This window comes from Conger conger, chromosome 16, assembly GCF_963514075.1.
Source record: "Conger conger chromosome 16, fConCon1.1, whole genome shotgun sequence".
In the NCBI taxonomy this organism is placed as follows: domain Eukaryota; kingdom Metazoa; phylum Chordata; class Actinopteri; order Anguilliformes; family Congridae; genus Conger; species Conger conger.
The window spans coordinates 26,805,029-26,825,605 of record NC_083775.1 but is presented as its reverse complement, the minus strand read 5'-3'; the positions used below and the strand labels follow the sequence as shown (position 1 = coordinate 26,825,605).

The 20,577-nt window shown below is 41.8% G+C and overlaps 1 protein-coding gene across 2 annotated transcripts in view; it reads left to right on the top strand.

The window, feature by feature from the left end:
* Positions 1 to 19,679, top strand: part of gna12a (guanine nucleotide binding protein (G protein) alpha 12a) — a 47,203-nt gene extending 27,524 nt beyond the window's left edge. For both annotated transcript variants that reach the window (XM_061223959.1, XM_061223960.1), the window contains exons 4-5: positions 9,706 to 9,756; positions 14,199 to 19,679. In XM_061223959.1, the coding sequence (XP_061079943.1) occupies positions 9,706 to 9,756; positions 14,199 to 14,768 (621 nt within the window). In that variant the 3' untranslated portion in view covers positions 14,769 to 19,679. The remainder of the gene's footprint in view (positions 1 to 9,705; positions 9,757 to 14,198) is intronic.
* The last annotated feature ends 898 nt before the right edge of the window (positions 19,680 to 20,577 follow it).

The following is a 20,577-nucleotide window of genomic DNA, read 5'->3' as shown; positions in this document are numbered from 1 at the left end:
TATCTACTCAGGCCATTTTTAGAGCAGCGTAAACTGACATCTCTCCCTGAGGGGAGAGTGTTTGTGTGTGTGTGTGAGTGTGTGTGTGTTTGGGGAGAGGGGTGGACTAAACTTCTGTACCATGTTATGACATGTGGGAGGGGGGCTGGGGAAATGGATGAGACTTGTTAGTCAGGCTTGGACAGTAGAGGAGTCATTTGGCCAGGATTCAAGTACATTTGGCTGCCATTTTGTGCATACTAAGGGGGTAGAGGAGACAATTTCAGGAAACCATATTTAAAGGATCATTGTACAGCAATTAAATGAATAATAACAAATATTAGATTTTCATTTTTGATATTACATCAAAAAGTGATTATTGTGTGGCATGAGGGCAAGGAAGATTAATTAATTCATTCATTATCCTAACCCGCTTATCCTTGAACAGGGTCGCAGGGGGGCTGGAGCCTATCCCAGCATTCATTGGGCGAAAGGCAGGAATACACCCTGGACAGGTCGCCAGTCCATCGCAGGGCACACACACCATTCACTCACACACTCATACCTACGGGCAATTTAGACTCTCCAATCAACCTAACCTGCATGTCTTTGGACTGTGGGAGGAAACCGGAGTACCCGGAGGAAACCCACGCAAACACGGGGAGAACATGCAAACTCCGCACAGAGAGGCCCCGGCCGACGGGGATTCGAACCCAGGACCTCCTTGCTGTGAGGCGGCAAGGAAGATGCTCACTCAATTTAGCCTTCCTCTCAGCAAACCCTTTCAAAATTGGCTAAAATATTCATTGGATTTCTGCTGGCATACCTCAGGCTATGTCCATTCCAGCAAGCCTCCTCACTTTCATTTTGCATATCCCTGCTGTAAAATCCACCTATGACCAGTTTACAATTACCAGCTACCAGCTGTTTGAAAATATATATCAACTGGTCAAACAATGTTGACTATGGAGCTGGTGTGAACCTGTCAACCTGCTACCAGCTGTTTCAAAACCTAGCTTGGGCTGTTTTCTTTCTGCCATGCTCAAATTCTAGTTCATTCTAGTTAAGTTGGCAGCAATTAAATAACATTTAGTTAATATAATATAATATTATAGCCTAATATGTTAGCCTTGCTCAATGATAATCCTACAGAAAGCCATCCACACCATGTTGATGTTTTGATCTCAAAATAGAGATCAAATGTGCAAGTATCAATAAGGTCAACAACATAATAACTGTATAAATCAAGCCTAAAAACCCAATATTGTTAAATGGATCATAGAAAATATTTGATTTGTCTTAAGCTGCACACAACTCTGTAAAATGGCTTTAGTTAAGGAATGATTGATTGTACCCCATTCTCAGAGTCGACAGCGGGGCGCGATTAGACTTGCAATTATAATAAAAGCGACCAATAAACAAAAAGGGCGCCTTGACTGCAGCAGAAATCTGACATCTCCCAAAGCAGTGTGAAGTGATGAGGAGGACTGAGGCACCAGGAAGCCCAATTCTCTCTCTCACAGCGGTACTGTAATGTACTAAATATCCAGGACCTTCCAGGAAGGAACTGTGAAGTCCCCGTACTAAAATAGAAACATCCGGAATGTCTCCTCTTAGGCAGTCTGGATCTGCTGGCCTGATCTCCACCAGAGGTCGTTCAGCAGGAAGCCTTGCGAGTGGACTCTCACCTGATTACTTTTTCTGCTTCGATGGATGCTAGTGAATGTGGATGAAATTTTTCTGCTTAACTGGATATGGCTTAGCTGGATATGGCTACGCTAGTTAATGCTAATTTATATCGGAATGAAAAGAAATGTTCATGTATTTGTTAATGGTTAACAAATTAGGCCTATGTTTGCTACAATATAAATAGTCATGTAACTGATAGTTAGTAGTTAAATACATGCTCAATACGAATACATACATTCATGCTTAATGTATTTATATGCTACATTAGTTGATATCAATTCAGCTTTTATTGTGAAGCGTGGGGGCGCATTCTAACTGGTGCGGAATGGCGGAGTAAAACACTGGCGCTTTTGATGGAGGTGGCCCTATCCCACAGATCAGTGGGGCAGTGTGTGTTTAAACGGGAATGAGCAGAGCACCAGCTCCCCCGTTGCCCTTTGCTTAGTCTGTCGGATGGGACCATGATACCCATCTTCTGTTCACACACGACAAGACTGGCATGCACTGACCCTCTGGCACTACGCAAACAACGGCACTCTTAATGAGGCTTGTGACAGGCTGTTTTTACTCTTGATAATGTATCTGATAGCAGTTTATGAAAGCATAGCTGATGCAAGTCAAAGCTTGGTTAACAGAGTACTGGCAGGTTTTTGACTGTTTTTGTCAGGAATAATGTCTTTGAATGTCACTATTATCCCCCAACTCCTTTGATCCAAGCCGTGGTGGATTATGATCAGTGACAATCACGGTGATTATCTTGCAGCAACCATTGGCTAATGTCTTGATCCACTGGCAAGCTCTTAATTGCAAATGGTATTTACATGTTTGTTTGCAGCTTACTTTAATATACATATATTTGCTCATACAAACTCAAATACAAAGTTGTTTGCATTTGTCTGTGTTTGCCATTCTTGTCTTCATCTTGATGTTGCAGCTCTTTACCATACCTTGTAATCATGCCTCACTGTTAGTTTATGATTTGCCAAAACCTTACTGACTTACCTTGACCTAGATGTGTTCAAAGCTATGGATAACTGACAATTTATAGTAATTGCCTTATTCTAAGATAAATTTAACCTGAGTTCTGTAGTTGTTCCATCGACCTTCAGTATCATCTCATGTCCATCTTTTGACCTCAAACTCAATTGTCTTCAGTGTAGAGCAAAAACAAAGGATTTGTCCAATACTTATGGAGGGGACTGTGTAAACTTATCTCATTGCTGTGGAAACATTTTGACTTAACTTTAACTGCTATAACTGAATAACAAGATATTACATTACATTACATGAGACATTTCATTTTTTTAAATTTTTTTTATTGAATTTAAAATAAACATACATAACAGTAGCAGAGAAAAAGAAGATAACTTAATGTGCACTGATTACACCATTTTTTTGCACATATTATAAATGTATTTTTGAAACAATATTTCATTTCATTTTCATATTTTTCTTTTCTTTTTTTTCTGCTTTTTTCAGTTTTCTTTATTTCATTTAGAATAAAAACATCCAGACATGTAATATAATAGCAGAATAAAAGTAAAAAACTATAAAGGAAACTTACTGAAATAAGCCAAAGAATAGTATTTTCCGTTATTTTCAATATGTAATTTCTTTTTCACTTTTCTTAATTTCATTTATATATAAAAAAAACATCCAGACATACAAAGTATGTAGAATTAAAAGTACTATAAAGAAAACTTTCTAATCAAAAAAGAAGAGAAAAGAGTAGAAGGGAACTTCATGTACATCGATCATTAATTTTTATGATTGTTTTTAAACTATATATATAATTTTTTTTCCTTTTTTTCTTTAATACACACTGTTGAGACTATTTGGAATTCATGAATGTAATTATTATTGTATAATGTAATTCTAAATTCTATAAAAGAGAAAAAATATTTGAATCAATTGTGTTTTTCATTCTAATTCTTTTCAACTTTTTCTTTTTTGAACTTTTTTTCTTTTTTTCTTTATTATTCATTAACACATTTCCTTAAATTTAATTTCTCCATTTAATCACTTTTCCCTTTTTGCCTTTATTTTTCTTGGTCCTGCCTTTGGCTCCAGCCTTCTGTCCAGCTGCCTTCTCTGATTTTAATCTTCTTTTTTCTTTCTTTGTATGGCCTCTTTCTATCTTTTTTGAATCCCCACCTTCGCAGTTTGATTCCTTTTTTTCTTGGGTTTTTCTATCCTCTGTCTCCTCCATTTTCTCCTCCTCTTCACTGGTTTTTCTCTCCTCCATCTCCTCCTTTTCACTCCCATTTCTTTCCTCCTCTAGATTTTTCTGATCTATTTTTTCCTTCCTTCTCTTTTTATTATGGGCTTTTCTCTCTCTTTCTCTTCTCTCTCTCTCCGCCTCTTCTTCTTTAATTTTCCTCTTCTCCTGTGCTGCCCTCAGCCTTTCTCTTTTTTTCTTCTCCCCCTCTCGTCTCTTCTCCTCCTCCATTTCTTTCATATTTCTCTCCTTCTCCAAAATTTTCCTTTCTCTTTCTCGCATCCTCTTATCCTCCTCTCTCTTCATCTCTTCCTCTTTCTCTTTTATTTTTCTCTCCTTCTCCAGAATTTTCTTTTGTCTTTCTCTCTTCCTCCTCTCCTCCTCTCTCTTCATCTCTTCCTCTTTCTCTTTTATTCTTCTCTCCTTCTCCAGAATTTTATTTTGTCTTTCTCTCTTCCTCCTCTCTTCCTCTCTCTTCATCTCTTCCTCTTTCTCTTTTATTCTTCTCTCCTTCTCCAGAATTTTATTTTGTCTTTCTCTCTTCCTCCTCTCCTCCTCTCTCTTCATCTTCTCCACTTTCTCTTTCCTTTTCCTCTCCCTCTCCAGATTTTCTTTCTCATTTTCTCTCCTTTTCCATTCCTCTAATCTTTTTTGCTCTTTCTCTTTTACTTTTAATTTCCTCTCCACTTCCTGCTTTTGTTTGTCTTCCCTTTCCCTCAGTTTCATTTCTGCTAGAAGCATTTTCTTCTCCTCTTTTTCAATTTCTCTCCTGTCTTTCTCCTCCCTTTTCTTCAGCCTTTCCCTCAGTATACTTGCCTCTCGCTGCCTTTTTACCTCCTCAACTTCCTTCTCCATCTCCCACTTCCTCTGCTTCTCCTGCATATTCCTCTCCCCCAGTTCTCTCCTCAGCTCCTCGTCCGCTCGCCTCCTCCCATGCTTTTCATAGTCCCTCCTCAGCTTGTCTGCGATTAACTTGTCCTGTATTTCTCTCCTCAACTCCTCTTTTTCTTTCTTTTTATCGCTGGCTCCCTTCAATCTCTCTGTCCGCATCTCCATCTTCATGTCCTGCTCTCTCCTCCACAGTTCTTCTGCTTGCCTCATCTTCTCTTCCCTTTTAATCACTCTGTCCATCTCCTGTACGTCCCTCTCCAGTATCTTTCTGTTTTCCTCATCCTCCCTTTTCCTCCGCTCGTCCTCCACTCGCCATTTCTCCTCTGCCCTTTCCTTTTCTTTCCTCTTCCTCTCAAGGATATTTTTCCTCTCCCTTTCCTTCCTTATCTGCTCATCTCTCTGCATTTTGGCCTTTCTTTCTCGTCTCTCCCTTTCCTCAATCTTCCATTCATTTTCTCTAATGTGTCTTAACACTAGCTTACTGTTCTTCTCCTCCTGCTCTTTTCTTTCCATCTCCTGAATTTGTTTCCTCAGCCTTTCTCTCTTTCTCTCTTCCTCCATTTTCCTTTTCACTTCTTGCTTTTTCTCTTTTTCTCTCCTCGTTCTCTCTTCCTCCATTTTCCTAATCCATGCCTCCATTTCCCTTCTCTCTTCCCGCTCTTTCTTTCTTTCAATCTTTTGTTTGAAGGCAAAGTAAAATGGGACACCAGTTATATAGAATATAGCAGTGGTGGAGTTATAAATCTACCTGTGACATTCATTATATCATCCAATATTAAACACTGTTGGAAAAAAGAGCAGGCACAAATGGTCCATTAAAGACTGTCATCCTTAAGTCTATCAGATAGTCCAGATATAATTTCTCTAGAGCAATTATGGACTAAGTAAACAATTGACATTCTGTCAATGTTTCTCTGAGTTTGCACATTTTTAGAATGAGAAACTATTATGCATTTGGTCTGCTGGACACTCGTTGTGAAAAGGACACTGACATTACCATATTTCTTGTAGTATGTAGATTTACCATATTTCTGTGTATGACAATGTGTGCTGGAACATTTGAATCTCTAGCCTCATATTTACTAAAAACGTTCATGAATTTAGAAAGAAAATAATTTTGCAGTCCAACATACCTGAGCATGGGAATGGCCGTAGACAATCAGTGGCTCAACTTTGTTGCGAAATTTGCGCCCCTAGAATACAAAGAATAGTGAACATAATGTACAGGATAAAATATCCAATTAAGTTAAGCAATAATAACACTTCGAAAAATAGCATTTACCATGTTTACTTTCCAACACTACCCTTATTATTTGAAATATTTCCTCAACGTTAAAATATTGAAATAAATGATAAATTATCATTACTTACGGGCATTGCGTTGTTTGTTTCAGCTATTCCGTGATAGGAATGAGAGCAAACATTGAGTTTTGCCCTCTTATGGGGCGCCCCCTTGTGACGCTACAGAGAAAATTGTGCAGCGCCACAGCACTTCATCCTGTGTATATTGTTGCGTATGTTTTCAATTTCTTCTTCTATGGCGCAATCTACTGCACATGATCGTTCCTAAGCCCCGCCCACTCTAGCGACCTCGGTCGAATTCCGCCATTTTGAAGGACCATTCCTTTAAAATGGCGTAACCAGTAAGCTTGAAGATACGATTTCTTCAAGCCGACAGGAAGCCTTCCAATACGTTGTTGAACTCCTTGTTCGGGCCTCCAATCACAAAGTGCTTCATGATAATGAAAACATACATTTCAATAATTAATAAAAATAAAATGCAAAGTGAACAAAGTAACATTACGGTACAGCTATAACGTTTCCCACTGCACGTTTTTTGTGGTGAAAGGTCGGTTAAATGCCGTCTTGGCTTTCACGTGAAAACCGAGCTGTATTTGGTTGAAAATTGAAAAATTTACCAGACGTAGCTAGATTGTCTATATCCTGGTAAAACCGGAGCTATATTTAGGTTATTGGAATACAGTCTGCATGTTAAAACGGCTGTGTAAACCACCTGATGCACGCGATGATTATTTGAGCTAAATATTCGGAATGATCATTGTCAAAGTAAGGTTTGACATTGAGATAACAATGTCGTTCCGCAAATATGTTTTAAAAAACGATTTTAACGTATTTTGGGTACGCATTGATGCCGTGTTTGTAATTCACGGGTGGGTAAACGGTCTGTTTACGACATAAAAGCAAAGCCATGCAGTTTGGTTATGTATCAAAATAAGAAAATACTTAATTTGCGATCTAAATATTAACACTGAGGACATTTAAGCACTTGATTCCTATTCTACAGACGATCGTTGGTAAATCAGATGCTCGGATTCATAACGTTATGTTGCTTGTATCAGCATCATTTACCGTTAATTCAGACTCTGGCTGCCCACGATTCAATATCAGCTAGTGATTGCAATAGCTGAAATGTACAATGAAGACTATTTGGTTTATACAGGGCATATCACCTACCGTAGTTACATAAACACTGAGTTAACCTACATAGCTAAGCAGTTTGATGTTTGTTCCTATTCTCCAGAGGATAATAGAATACTCCGATATGTGAACCTGGGGGTGCATCCCATTATTTTTGACTATACTCCACCGGAATTATGCGGAGCATTATAAGGAGTGGAGGAATGAGTTTCATATTTTACTACCCTCTCCTGATTGCTGGAGCTTGGGCCAAGAAAAGGAGAAAACAAAAGGAAAAAGAGGAGAAAAATAAGGGATTGGAATCCAAAGTCGGAGTTCCTACTTGTAAACTCGGGGCAAATCTATCTACCCCGAGAAGCAGTAATCTGACGTCACACATGTTTGACTATTATTTTCCATTCACAAATTGTCAAGGTTCTATATAAAATAAATAAATACATTATTATTATTATTATTATTATTATTATTATTATTATTATGCTTTTAGTTGCCACAACTCTCCCTTTTTTCCTATGGAACGTGCTCGTTGGTTCATGTCTTTGTCAGAATGAAAATATTCCATCGTCAGGCATCAGACTGAATTGGTTTTCAAGGTGTGAAACAAGATTAGGCTACAACAGTGGGCCCAATGTGTGCTTCAAGGGCCAGATGACAAGTACAGTATTTACTGCTATTGTGACAAAAGGTTTATTTTGTCTATCTTCTAAAGGAGGGTTTGCTTATAGCTGCAGGCTGAGATAGCCACTTTGTTTATTTGGCTGGGATGCATTAAACACAGAGGGCTGTCTTCCACTAGGTTCCAGAGGGCCATGGTTACAGAAACCATGGGCGGAGCCGCTTTATTAATCCTCTTGTTTTCACGCGCAGCTGTTTCCCTTCTGGAGTGTTGGCCGTTTTGGTGGGGTGGTTGGTGGAGGGGGGGGTTTGGTGTCTACACGCCAGATTTCTGACATTGTCTCATGCGGACAGTGGTTTTGAAAAGCCTAGGGCAGAGAGATAGGGTAGGGAAGGTGGGGTCGAGGGGTCAGGGTGGGGCGAAACATGGGAAACTCAGGGGAAGCAGCCATTTCAGGAAGCGAGGGCTCGCCCAGGTCCTTTTCTTTGCGTATTTCTATCGTAAATCTTTGCCTCATGGAGGCACATGAGCACCTGTGCAGTTTCTGCTTCCTTGTAGCTTGGTATTATGTGTAGGTCGCACTAATTCAGACCGCATAACTTGTGCCAAGCACAGCAAGCCTTACTATACTTATACTGCCCAGTGAATGCAGCGGCAGAAGTAAACATCATGATGTGGTCTAATTAATGAATTAAATATGAACCATGTGGCCATGCGTTAAGCACATTTTTAAAGCTGCCTGCATAATTGATTCTTCGAGCGCTCAGTTCCTCAGCTCTTAAACTGAGACTAAGTCTCCAGCCTGGACATGTATAATGCATCATGTGAGCACTGTAATGGCCCCTCAGCTCAGTACAGTAACATGAATTAGAAGGCCCACAAAAAATGATAGTGATATCAAAAGTGATATCATCTCCTTGTGCCTACCATACACCACACTAATTTTGCTGTCAAGACAACGGTTTGATAGTGGAAAGAAATCAACACAGTTCTGTCTCAGTCGACATGCTGAAAGACAAGTGATTTCGTAAAGACCATTGTTATCGGTGTCCAAGTTTAGTTGTTTGGAACTTGGAATTTATGGGGGGAATCACTTTGTAGAAAAGCTTGTGGAAAACAGACTTATAATATTTTAGGCATGTTATCGTCTTGCTAATTTGTTATCCTCAAGATAGCTTATCTTTTGGTTCGGGATAAAATAATAGTGTCTTGACAGTCTTTAGAATACGATTGTACTGTATGTTTGGAAAATAACATTTTACTTCGGTCAGCCTGTACATTCTCTTATTCTCTCCCCTACCAGAAGGCTGAAGATATTTCTATCTCCATGATGCAGACCTTTCTGGGGAACATCTCCATGCTTTGACCTGAAACCTGCTGAGGTTCAGAAAGTAAAAGTCCCTTACAGTTTTTTGTTCCAGGATTTGTTAATTAGCACAATTCTACAGCCAGGAGGTAGAGCTAATTAATTAAATCAGCGGGCTGGAAGCAGACGAAGAAGCGTGGGTAGAAGAAACACATGGCAGGACTTTTGCTTTCTGACCCCTAGACTTTCCACCTCTGGAAAACTGCGGTGAAATCTTTGTGGCGGCGCAGCATACAGTACATTGAAATTGTTATTTCATGCTATTGTGCAGACTGGCTTTTGAAGTTGTTGTGAGGTTTATTTTTCATTCCTCAACCAAAAACACTGTGTGACCTTTCACTGCCCCCTTAGTGCTCAGTCAGTTGCTCAGGGTAGTAAACCACATCTTTGAGACAAATGGAGTGGAGCCAACCTGTATCCTGTTTAAACTGTAAAGTCACAGAGCCCACAAGTCATGCCGGTGTCACCGAGACCACCGTTTAATACAGCTTTCTTTTATCTCTGCAGGGGGAATCTGTCAAATATTTCCTGGACAACTTGGATCGTATTGGCCAGTTGGTAAGTCACAGCACAGTTACAGCATTTTATTCTGTAATAGTGTATAGCTCATGTAGTCCTATCCACCATATTATGGCGCAGTTAACTTAATTTGTTAACATTGTTCTTGACTGTTGTTTTGGTCTTACCTATTAAAAAACAATACTGTGCAAAAGTCTTACGCACCTGTATAACATTCTGTACAGATAAGATTCTTTCAAAAATAATTCATTGAAAGGTCCTAAATAAACATACATTTCATTTTTGTAATTTGGCAGAATAGTTAAAAAATGAATCAAATCAATATTTTTTGTGACCACCCATTGGCGTTAAAACTGGATCACTTCTCTGAGATCAGCGCTGTCCTGCAGTTCTATAAGACAATCAGCAGGGAGGTTGTTCCAAGCATGTTGGAGAACTTGCCACAGTTCTTCTGCAGACTTTGGTTGGCTCTTTGCTTCTGATCTCAGACAGCCATGATCAAGTTTTTATGTAAAAAGTAGTCACCCACCATTCAGCCATTCACCAGGACAGCATCACTTCTTGGAATGCTGCCATGTAAGTTCTGAATTGTATATACAAGCCCAATTCCAAAACAGTTGGGACGCTTTGTAAAATGTAAATAAAAACAGAATGCAATGATTTGCAAATCTCATAAACCCATATTTTATTCAGAATAGAACATAGAAAACATATCAACTATTTAAACTGAGAAATTGTACCATTTTAAGGAAAACATAAGGTAATTTTGAATTTGATGGCCGCAACAAAAAAGTTGGGACAGGCCCATGTTTACCACTGTGTAGCATCCCCTCTTCTTTTAACAACAGTCCGTAAACGTCTGGGAACTGAGGAGACCAGTTGCTGGAATTTTGGGAGAGGAATGTTGTCCCATTCTTGTCTGATATAGGATTCTAGCTGCTCAACAGTCCTGGGTCTTCTTTGTCTTATTTTTCGTTTCATGATGCGCCAAATGTTTTCAATTGGTGAAAGGTCTGGACTGCAGGCAGGCCAGTTCTTCTCCGAAGCCATGCTGTTGTAATAGATGCAGTATGTGGTTTAGCATTGTCTTGCTGGAATATGCAAGGCCTTACCTGAAAAAGACATCATCTAGATGGGAGCATGTGTTGCTCTAAAACCTCTATATACCTTTAAGAATTGATGGTGCCTTTCCAGATGTGCAAGCTGCCCATTCCATAGGCACTAATGCACCCCCATACCATCAGAGATGCAGGCTTTTGTACTGAGCGCTGATAACAAGCCGGATGATCCCTCTCATCTTTAGTCCAGAGGATGCGGCGTCCATGGTTCCCAAAAACAATTTCAAATTTTGATTCGTCTGACCACAGAACAGTTTTCCACTTTGCCTCAGTCCATTTTAAATGAGCTTTGGCCCAGAGAAGACGACGGCCGGTTGCAGTTTGCTGCAGTTGCACACCGGGGACCGGGGTTCGATTCTCGGTCCTGCCAAAAGCCAAGTTTGGCCGGCTCACGTGGGGCAGCAATAATTGGCTCGCTGCTCCAGAGGGAGGGACTTGGCAGGGTTATTACATCGACGCACAATAAGCACCTCGGGCGCCTCGGAATCACGGCAACGGGCACGAGACGAGACGGCTTGAAGAAGGCGTGTCGTTCTCATTCGGGCCGCCGAGGGACGGGGTACGGGCGGTACATCTAATACGAATCTTTTGATTATATTATGTACTGTAGATGATGAGATTTTCAAAATCTTCGCAATTTTACGTTGAGGAATATTATTCTGAAATTTTTCCACAATTAGTAGATGCAGTCTTTCACAGATTGGTGATCCTCTGCCCATCTTTACTTCTGAGAGACTCTGCCTCTCTAAGATGCTCTTTTTATACCTAATCATGTTACTGGCCTGTTGCCAATTAACCTAATTGCAAAATGTTCCTTTCTTTTTAGTACTACTTACTTTTCCAGCCCTTTATTGCCCCCGTCCCAACTTTTTTGAGATGTGTTGCTGCCATCAAATTCAAAATTACTTAATTTTTTCCTTAAAATGGTACATTTTCTCAATTTAAATATTTGATATATTTTCTATGATCTATTCTGAATTAAATATGGGTTCATGAGATTTGCAAATCATTGCATTCTGTTCATATATTTACATTTTACAAAGCATCCCAACTTTTTTGGAATTGGGCTTGTAGTTGGAAATCGGACCATTCATCAAGAAGAAAAGCCACTATTTCCTTGAGGTAGAAATGGAGAGGCCATGGAAGAATTTGTTTAGCAGTGTGTATGAGGGGCTTCATAGTCTTGGAATATGGGCACTTTGCACCTAGGGTGCACCTGGTCTTCATATTCCTTTATACAACCGTGCAGAGTAACATTTGACAACAGACATTGTGGGTCTATGCATACTTTGACTTTGTCCAAACATATGATGTTCAGAAGTACAGGTTTTGTGCTTCCTGCACCAGGTAATGCATCTTAGTGTTAGCATTAGCATTAGCGTTTTATACAAGCAGCTTCCCAATGGCAGCCCTGGCATATATTCCAGCTTTGTGAGGCTCAGAACATACATTTGTTGTTGAGACTGAGTCACAGAAGTGTTGATTCAATTGCGTGTCATTTTTGAGGCCAGCTTTGAGGTTTTTAGTTATTTCAAAGTCCCTTTTCATGTGGTGTTTCCCATATCTTGTCCAAACATGTACATTTAAAATAATAATTGTGATTCCAATATATAATTCCAATATTTTTGTTCCTAATCGAGCCTTTGTTACTCATTAACTTACAGTAAAGCTTTTAATCTTGGAAGCATCCTGCATTGACTTGGATGTGTATCATATCTACTTGTGTACAGCAGAAATTCTTGGTTCTTCCCAAAATTCACTGTTGTCGGTTTTTGCAAACTGAACTTGAGAAAATCATCCCAGTTTTCCAGTTATCTGCTGGGGTGTCTGGACGGGTGCCAGCCCAGCATGCGTGTCCTTTTAAGGGCTGCCTCTGCGGCAGGAACCATTTCCGTCCTGCGACATAAACCCAAAAACCCCAGCGCCTTAACTTAGCTAGCGCCGAGCAGGGGTTTGACATGGTCCAGGCCTTTAGAGCTGTTCCGAAGACAGAGAGAAGAAGCACTGCTAGGGAGTTATGGAGTTTCTGGTGTTGGTAATAGCAGGGCTTTTTTCGAGTTATCACTTCCCTGTAAGTTACAACCGCTATCTGCCACTAAATCGGTCTGGCTGTCAGCAGCCGTTTTTGAATCTCAAAAACTCTAAAGGCGAATGGAAATGTAAACCCAACTATGACCTTTGAAATGACAGCATGTCAAACTTCTGCTAGCTATGTTGTGTCAGGGCTTTCTATCTTCTGCGCAAAAATACATTCTCCTCTGCCTCGGAGGAGCAGATTGAGCAAACTGCAGGAGTGACGACGGTTTGAAACCAGGCACGTTCTCAACTGGGCGTGCCTTTAGTCACGGCTTGCAGAATGAGATTAGTCACTGCATTTTATGCTGCAGAGCGAGTCCGAGAAAACAATGATTCCAGTCCCAGCTGAGTGGTAAAAAGACTTAAGGGACTTATATGTAGTTGCTTTGTGGAAACTTAATCTATTGTCATCAAGGTCACATAAGATTTTGGAAAAAGTCCCTTTTACATGGAGATTGTTTGGGAAAGGAAAGTTTCCCTTCTTTCAGGGACAGCTGCAGGGTTGTTTATACACTGCAAAAAAAGTATTGTTACTTAACAAGTATTGTCTTATATTTAGACTTTAAATCTTATTTATAATTGTCCTATTTTTCCCTTGATAAATAAGGCAAGATTGCCAGTTAGGTGAGAGTTTAACTCATTTTGAGGTTTGGCAATGGGGTAAGACGAGATGACTTGACAAGCAAAATGTTTATATGTTCTCTACTTGACAGAAAAAAACATTTTCAGCCACATTCCAAGACTAAAACAATTGTTTAGACAGACTTTTTTTGCAGTTTAGCTTGTAATATTTGTATTGTCCAAGAGTTTAATCTTGTATCCTACAGTGCTTTATGAAGCTGAGGAGTGGCTGTGATTTGGCTTTAATTTGAATTACATTCAATACAAGTACATATACTATATATTATTTAATATTGAGATCCCTTAAAAATAGCCAGAAGGTGGAATATGGGTGGAATGCTAAATCCTCACTGATCCCCTGGCATTAACAGAAAGAAGAAGGGTCCTCATCTAACTGCCTCAATCAGGCTGTCTAATCGATCTCTATGTACATTTTTAAAGTACATTCCTGCCTCTCTAAATGAACTGAAGTGTAATTAGGCTTCTGTTGCAAGAAAAGGCTGCTGTACATTTGCCACTTGTTTCCCCCCAATGTAACACTGCTTCAGAATCATTTAAATAATAATAATAATACTATTTTAAACAAAATTGTAATCACATTACCTTTGGAGGACCAGTTTGGTTATCAGTTGCTGACTCGCCTCTCTCTTTCTCTGGTGTTTTCAGAGTTATGTACCAAGCAGGCAGGACATTTTGCTGGCCAGGAAGGCCACCAAGGGGATAGCGGAGCACGACTTCATCATCAAGAAGATCCCCTTCAAAATGGTGGACGTGGGCGGCCAGCGCTCCCAGCGGCAGAAGTGGTTCCAGTGCTTCGACGGCATCACCTCCATCCTCTTCATGGTGTCGTCCAGCGAGTACGACCAGGTCTTGATGGAGGACCGGCGCACCAACCGCCTGGTGGAGTCCATGAACATCTTCGAGACCATCGTCAACAACAAGCTCTTCTCCAACGTCTCCATCATCCTCTTCCTCAACAAGATGGACCTGCTGGTGGAGAAAGTGAGAACAGTCAACATCCGCAAGCACTTCGCCGACTTCAAGGGCGACCCGCACAGGCTGGAGGACGTGCAGGCCTACCTGGTGCAGTGCTTCAACCGCCGGCGACGGAACCGCAGCAAGCCCCTCTTCCACCACTTCACCACCGCCATCGACACGGAGAACATCCGCTTCGTCTTCCACGCCGTCAAGGACACCATCCTGCAGGAGAACCTTAAGGACATCATGCTGCAGTGAGGCCTCCTGGACCGCTGGTGGCGCCATCCTGCCCGTGTCCTCCTGCCTTATAATCAGTTCTTAGGTTTTCTTCTTCCTCAATTTATGAGCCGTCGTAGAGGCACATGCACTGTTAGAAGCTTGCCTGACCTTTCAACAGATGCACTGTCTCTTCCCAATCATCTATTACAGTACGTGAGAGGTTTTTAAAAGGATAGTGTGGCTTCTCATGCATGTATTACACAGGAATCGTCAAAGTTTTTGAAACCGAGCTAAATCTTTTGCCACCAGTCTACCTTCAGATCTTCTATCGTATTTATGGCTAACAATTAAGTTAGTAAATGAAAGTCATGGTCCTGGTTATGCAAAAGGCTTTGCACTAGCATGCGCAATGAATGTCGAAGTTTGGGGAAAACCCCTATGATATAAGCAGTTAGCAGTAACAACCTTCAGTGGCTCACGGCAGCTTTTGCTCCACCACAAGATCTGAGCTATAATCTTTCACTCAACGCGGAAAATAAGGGGTGTTTTGATGGGAGTGGTTTCTGTTTGTGCCACCTTAAATATATGGCTGAGTCCAACAGGACTTTTTACACCATTTTCAGAGCTTGTGTGATATTAGCAAAGTCACATGCCTATCTGGTCTGCAGAAACTAGGTTTCAGCAGCCATTTATAATGCAGGACTGTGAATAGTTGAAAAACATATTTAAAATACACTGCCCCTGGCTCTTGTGTATGTGTCTGTGTGTGTAAGTCTGTGTGTGTGCATTTTTTTGTTTGGGAACAGGAAGTTGACTTCTCCAGGAGTCATTAAACCAAGGCCACTCACCTCCGATCCCGGAGGGCTTCAGAATGTTCCGGAAAGTTTACAGTTCCGTGTAAACCCCTCCCCCATCTCAGAACCATGGAGGGACACCAAATTGGCTCAATCGGGGAAGCAGTTATTGGAGTCAGGTGGTTAAACTCCTGGCTGAAGTGGACGGCCACGGACACGCGGCCCTCCCGGATAAACCCATCACAGCACGCTCATTGTTTCCAGGACAAAGACGTGCGATTAGTCACAATAATGCCACAGCAGCCTCCTGTTCCACCGACCCCCTCGTGTCTCTAATGCGGTGTTCGATTAGAATTAACCGGAAAAGGGCCGGGACATATTTTTCAGCGATAGCGCTTGACCAGACAGCGAGTGACGCGTTTACGGACGCTTCACAATTGCGAGCGCTTATCTTGTCAGCCCGCTGTGTGCTCGTAAGTGCCTAACCCATGGATGCGAACCCTGGCTAACATTCAGCCATGCAGAAATGACACAAGCTCTCTGTCTGTGTTGATGTGGTTTACCGTGTATGTTAAGCACTGTGGACTCTTGAGTCACAAATCTGAGCAAGGGTCACATTGTTTTTCCTTTATTGCTTCAGCCGCTAACTTTATAAAGTTGGGTAAGAAAAGAAGAACTCATCCTTTACCCAGAAACATTTTTTTTACTGAAGGTAGGAGATAAAGCTTCAACCTTGTGGTTTAGACAGACTAGGGGCCAGTTCCTGATGTCATTTTCTGGGTGGCCAGTGACCCAAGAATATCATGTTGCTCAATTAGCGGTGACAGAGAGCACACTAGTCACAGTCTTAGGCAAACAGAAAACAGCACCCCTGTTGATAAGTGTGTTCCAGACATCGACAGCAGTCACTGCTTAATGAGACCTGATTGGCTCATCACCGCCTGTCAGGCAGTGTTAAATCTGGCACCGGCAGTGTACACATTAAAGACAGGACAGGTCCTCACGCCTACCTATATTGGTTTTGACAGTGAGGTACAGTGTAGTGTAAACCCTGGTGGAAATCATTATTTCAGTTATGATTACCAGAGACTGGAGCAGAGCTTCAGCTTGCAGCCGATAGCGTGACAGTGTTGAATTTGTGGGGTTGTCACTGGGCAATTTGGGTAATGCAGATGTCTGGAGTACGCTACGACTTTTGTGATTGATTTTGTCTGGACATTGTCCCCGCTAGGGGAGACAGGACATTCTTTCCTCTGTCTGCAAGTGCCCCTACACCAGTGGTGTCAAACTCTAGTCCTGAAGGGCCACAGTGTCTGCTGGTATTTGTGGTTTCCTTTCAGTCAGCAGCCAATTAAGGCCTTGAGAACAAGGTGTATGGACTCTTTAGCCAATGAAAGACTTGTATCTCTCGTGCTGAAAGAATGGATCTCTCGTGCTGAAACACCTCGACCTCGAGTTTGACACCCCTGCCCTACACTGTTCTGAGATTGGCTCTTAATAAGGTCTTCACCTTTGGGCTATGGAATTGAATAGGATTTTGTTGATTTCTTAATTTCTAAAATTCTGTTTTGGCTGGACCGTTTTGTCTTGGTCCACAGCAGTGTTATAGAGTTGCTTCCAATGTTACTGAAGCACACAGCAGTATACGACAAAACTTTTATGATGGAATTCAGTCTTTCTAGATCGGGCCTGTTGCAACTGGGAATAGTTGCTGGGCCAAACAGTATTAATGAAGCGTAAGAATAGACGCATGTATGTGTGTGTTGTGTGTGTATGTGTGTGTGTGTATAAAGAGAGAGGGAGCAAGGACAGACATATTAGAGCTTACAGAATGGGAGGCCCTACTAAGGCTAGTTCAACATGGCCGGGAGCTGTCGACAGCGGTCTGCGTTCAGTCGGGGGGTGAGGGGGGAGAACGTCGTTTGACCTGCCTTCACCGACAGCTCACGAGCGGCCGGAGGCTTCGAGGAGGAGCCCGGGGAGGCTTCGAGGAGGAGGTGGGGAGGCTTCGAGGAGGAGCAGGGGGAGGCCTCGTTGCTGTGCTGAGGCTGGAGCTCTCGTCAGGCCTCCCCGTCTCTCTGTTTTTCCAGCCCATCTGCTTTTCCGTTCCTCCATCAGCAGCGGCCTCCCGGGTGGTCTGCCTGCCGCGGCGGCCGCTTTCGGCCTTCGCCACAGCACCTCGCTCGTCGGCCCTGCCCGTCCTTCCGTCCGCCCATCCTGGAGGGCAGGCTTTAGCGGCCGTCTCTAAACCACTAATGCCCCGAAAACCCAGCCAGCCACCTCAGACCATGCAGTATTATGGCAAGCTAAGTATATGCAAAACCTTTTAGCCTGCGCAAAACTAGGAACACAAGTAGTGATTGGTGCAAAACAAATCCCATGACCAATTCTTGGTCATGTTGTCGGTTTTGGGTGTGCTTATAGGTTTTGCACATGCTAAAGGTCTTCGTAAATCAGACTCATAGTCCGTCCAGCTGGCTAGCAGCAGCTAAACGGCTGGCAAAAAAAAAGGCAGCTAAAAATATCAGGCTACCGAAAACCTCGGAGGTCAGCTAAATTCTCAGTGAACAAAGTGGCGAAGTTTAATCAGACAGGTACAGTATTGCCTGCAGCCCTCCTGCCACAGTACCACTTAATAACATCCTCGCGCAGGTCTGCCTCTGTGTGTGGCAAGCGTGTGCGAACGTCAGCTATGTTCAGCAGATGCGGCGGTGGTGTATTTTTCCACGCTAACCATCGGCCTTGAACGCCTAAAGTTTGTGTGTGCCTGTGTGCATTTTTGACCGACAGTTTTTCTCTCAGAAACAGAAACCCAGAAAGGTTTGGATGTACCAAACAGTTTGGACTGACCTTGTCAAAGTTTTGTTTTCTCAGAGTAGGCTACATTTACATTCTTGCATACATTTAATTTTTCCGTGATGTAAATTCAAGCTCAGAGCAATAATTACAGTTACAGTAGACGGAGCATTACCCAATGTACCCTTAAAGGGAAGCTTGGGAACGATGGAAAATATTCATTTTCTTAGTGCTTTACAAAAGCTTATCATACATTTACCAGTCGGAACTGATTGTGGGTGCTGAATGACTCTGGGATAAATAGCTCAGTCACAGATGGGACTTCAGAACTCTCGTTCAAGTGAGCGCTGGTTTAGCCAACCAGTATCAAGCCTTTGAGAGGCTGATAACAGGCCTCTGTCTCTACGTAAAAAGGATTACACGTCAGCCTGTGCTGAAATTACCCCTGTGGCCCAGAGGGAGCTGGAAGAGACCACTATGTTCTGTATGCAAGCTTGTAAATTTGAGCTTGCACCTCCCCCGCCCGCAGTGTTGCCAATGGCAACGGCGCACACCCTGCAACAGCTGAACGCTACCCCCGAGAATGGACGCTCCTTAACAGTAGACTGTTTATTAGCTGTAGCGTCTGCTATTTAAACTAATATATGACACATTTGGGAACCATTTTGATTATAGTTTATAGGCGTGCTGAAAAGCAAGTGTGTTTCTGAGTCATTACCTTGCTATAGCGCGTCATGGCTATGGTATAAACTTCATGAGATTTTGGCTAAAGTCGCGGATAGCTCCCTACTGTGTGGAAAATCAATAATGCAGTTTCCTAATTATGGATTCTGGAGAGTGTGCCGTTCAGAGAACTGTGTTGTACAGACAGGCCATGCTGTTTACTGCTTTTCTTGACCATTCCGGGTGCTTCTGAACTTAACTGTATCACAATATTTTGGGTTATGTCAATTTGACATAGCAGATGTGTGCTATTCTAACCTTCACAAGCTCAAGATTGAATTTTTTCTCCAAAGACCTTTCCATATACATGCAGGACAATCTACCTTACATATTTTCCACAATGACTAATCCTTGCCGAGCTGAAAAACATACTCTTACGTGTTGGAACTGTTTCCTTTATGTAGGACTGAGACTCCAAAAGTGTCTTCATTGTAAATGTCTGTAAAACTCTAAAAGCAATTCATTGTATTTCAGTTGGTTTGTACATAATAATTGTATAAATACATTAAATGTATGTTATGTTGTGTGGCTGCTTCTTATGATATATTTTTTAATCATGCAGGTAGCAGTAACTGTTTTCACAACCCCTGTGCTTAGTACACTCGTGGCTTTCACAATAAAACTTGTGTCTTTCTAATCATTGGTTGTGTTGTTCAAACCTTGAACGGGCCTAACACAAAACAGAACTGATGACTAACACTACAGTAGGGGTGGCCACAAGGTCTGCTGTTTTTCATTGTTACTTAGCACATTATTGATTAAAGCAGTACACTGTCAACCACCTCACGTTAAGGCTAAACCGGTTGCAAAATTAAAACCCTGTGGCTCTTTGGATCCAGAGGTGGTTCATCCCCACTCTACAGCTTCACTTGGGTACAGTTATTTAAAACATTGGATGCTGAAAATGTTGTGTGGCACGTCAAGGTGACGGTTCTTCGATTACGAAAGTTCTGTATTTTCAGCATTTTATTTCATAGGTCTGTTCCATTGTCTATACACATTACCATCTTCAGGGTCTCGGTTCAACGCTTTCCTCTAGTAACACAGGCAGTCTGTGTAAATGTGACATTGTATGTTTAAGTCTTTTTTTTACTGTCCAGATTTCTAACCACCCTGATTCATTGGGGCTAATTCAAAAAAATCAAAAAAAGCTCAGAATTTATGTACACGAGTGGGCTCGGCTGGGTAAAGTAAACATTTTGTATTTAATGGCCACGTTCAGTGTGGAGAATCACTCTGAGCTGAAGAGTGTGTCCAATGTTAGCTCTTCCTGTTCAAAACTGATCCAAGGCATACAGCAGTGATAACCAACCCTGTTCCTGAAGATCCACCAACCTATAGGTTGTCACTCCAACCCTAACAAAGCACACCTCATTCAACAGCAAGAGATCTTGTTTAGCTGCTAATTAGTAGAGTCAGGCATGCCAAATGAGGATTGAAATGAAAACCTACAGGATGGTAGATGTCCAGGAATAGGGTTGGTTACCGCTGGTGTAGAGGTTATGAAAAGCAGTTCATGAGAGCAGGAAGGCTTT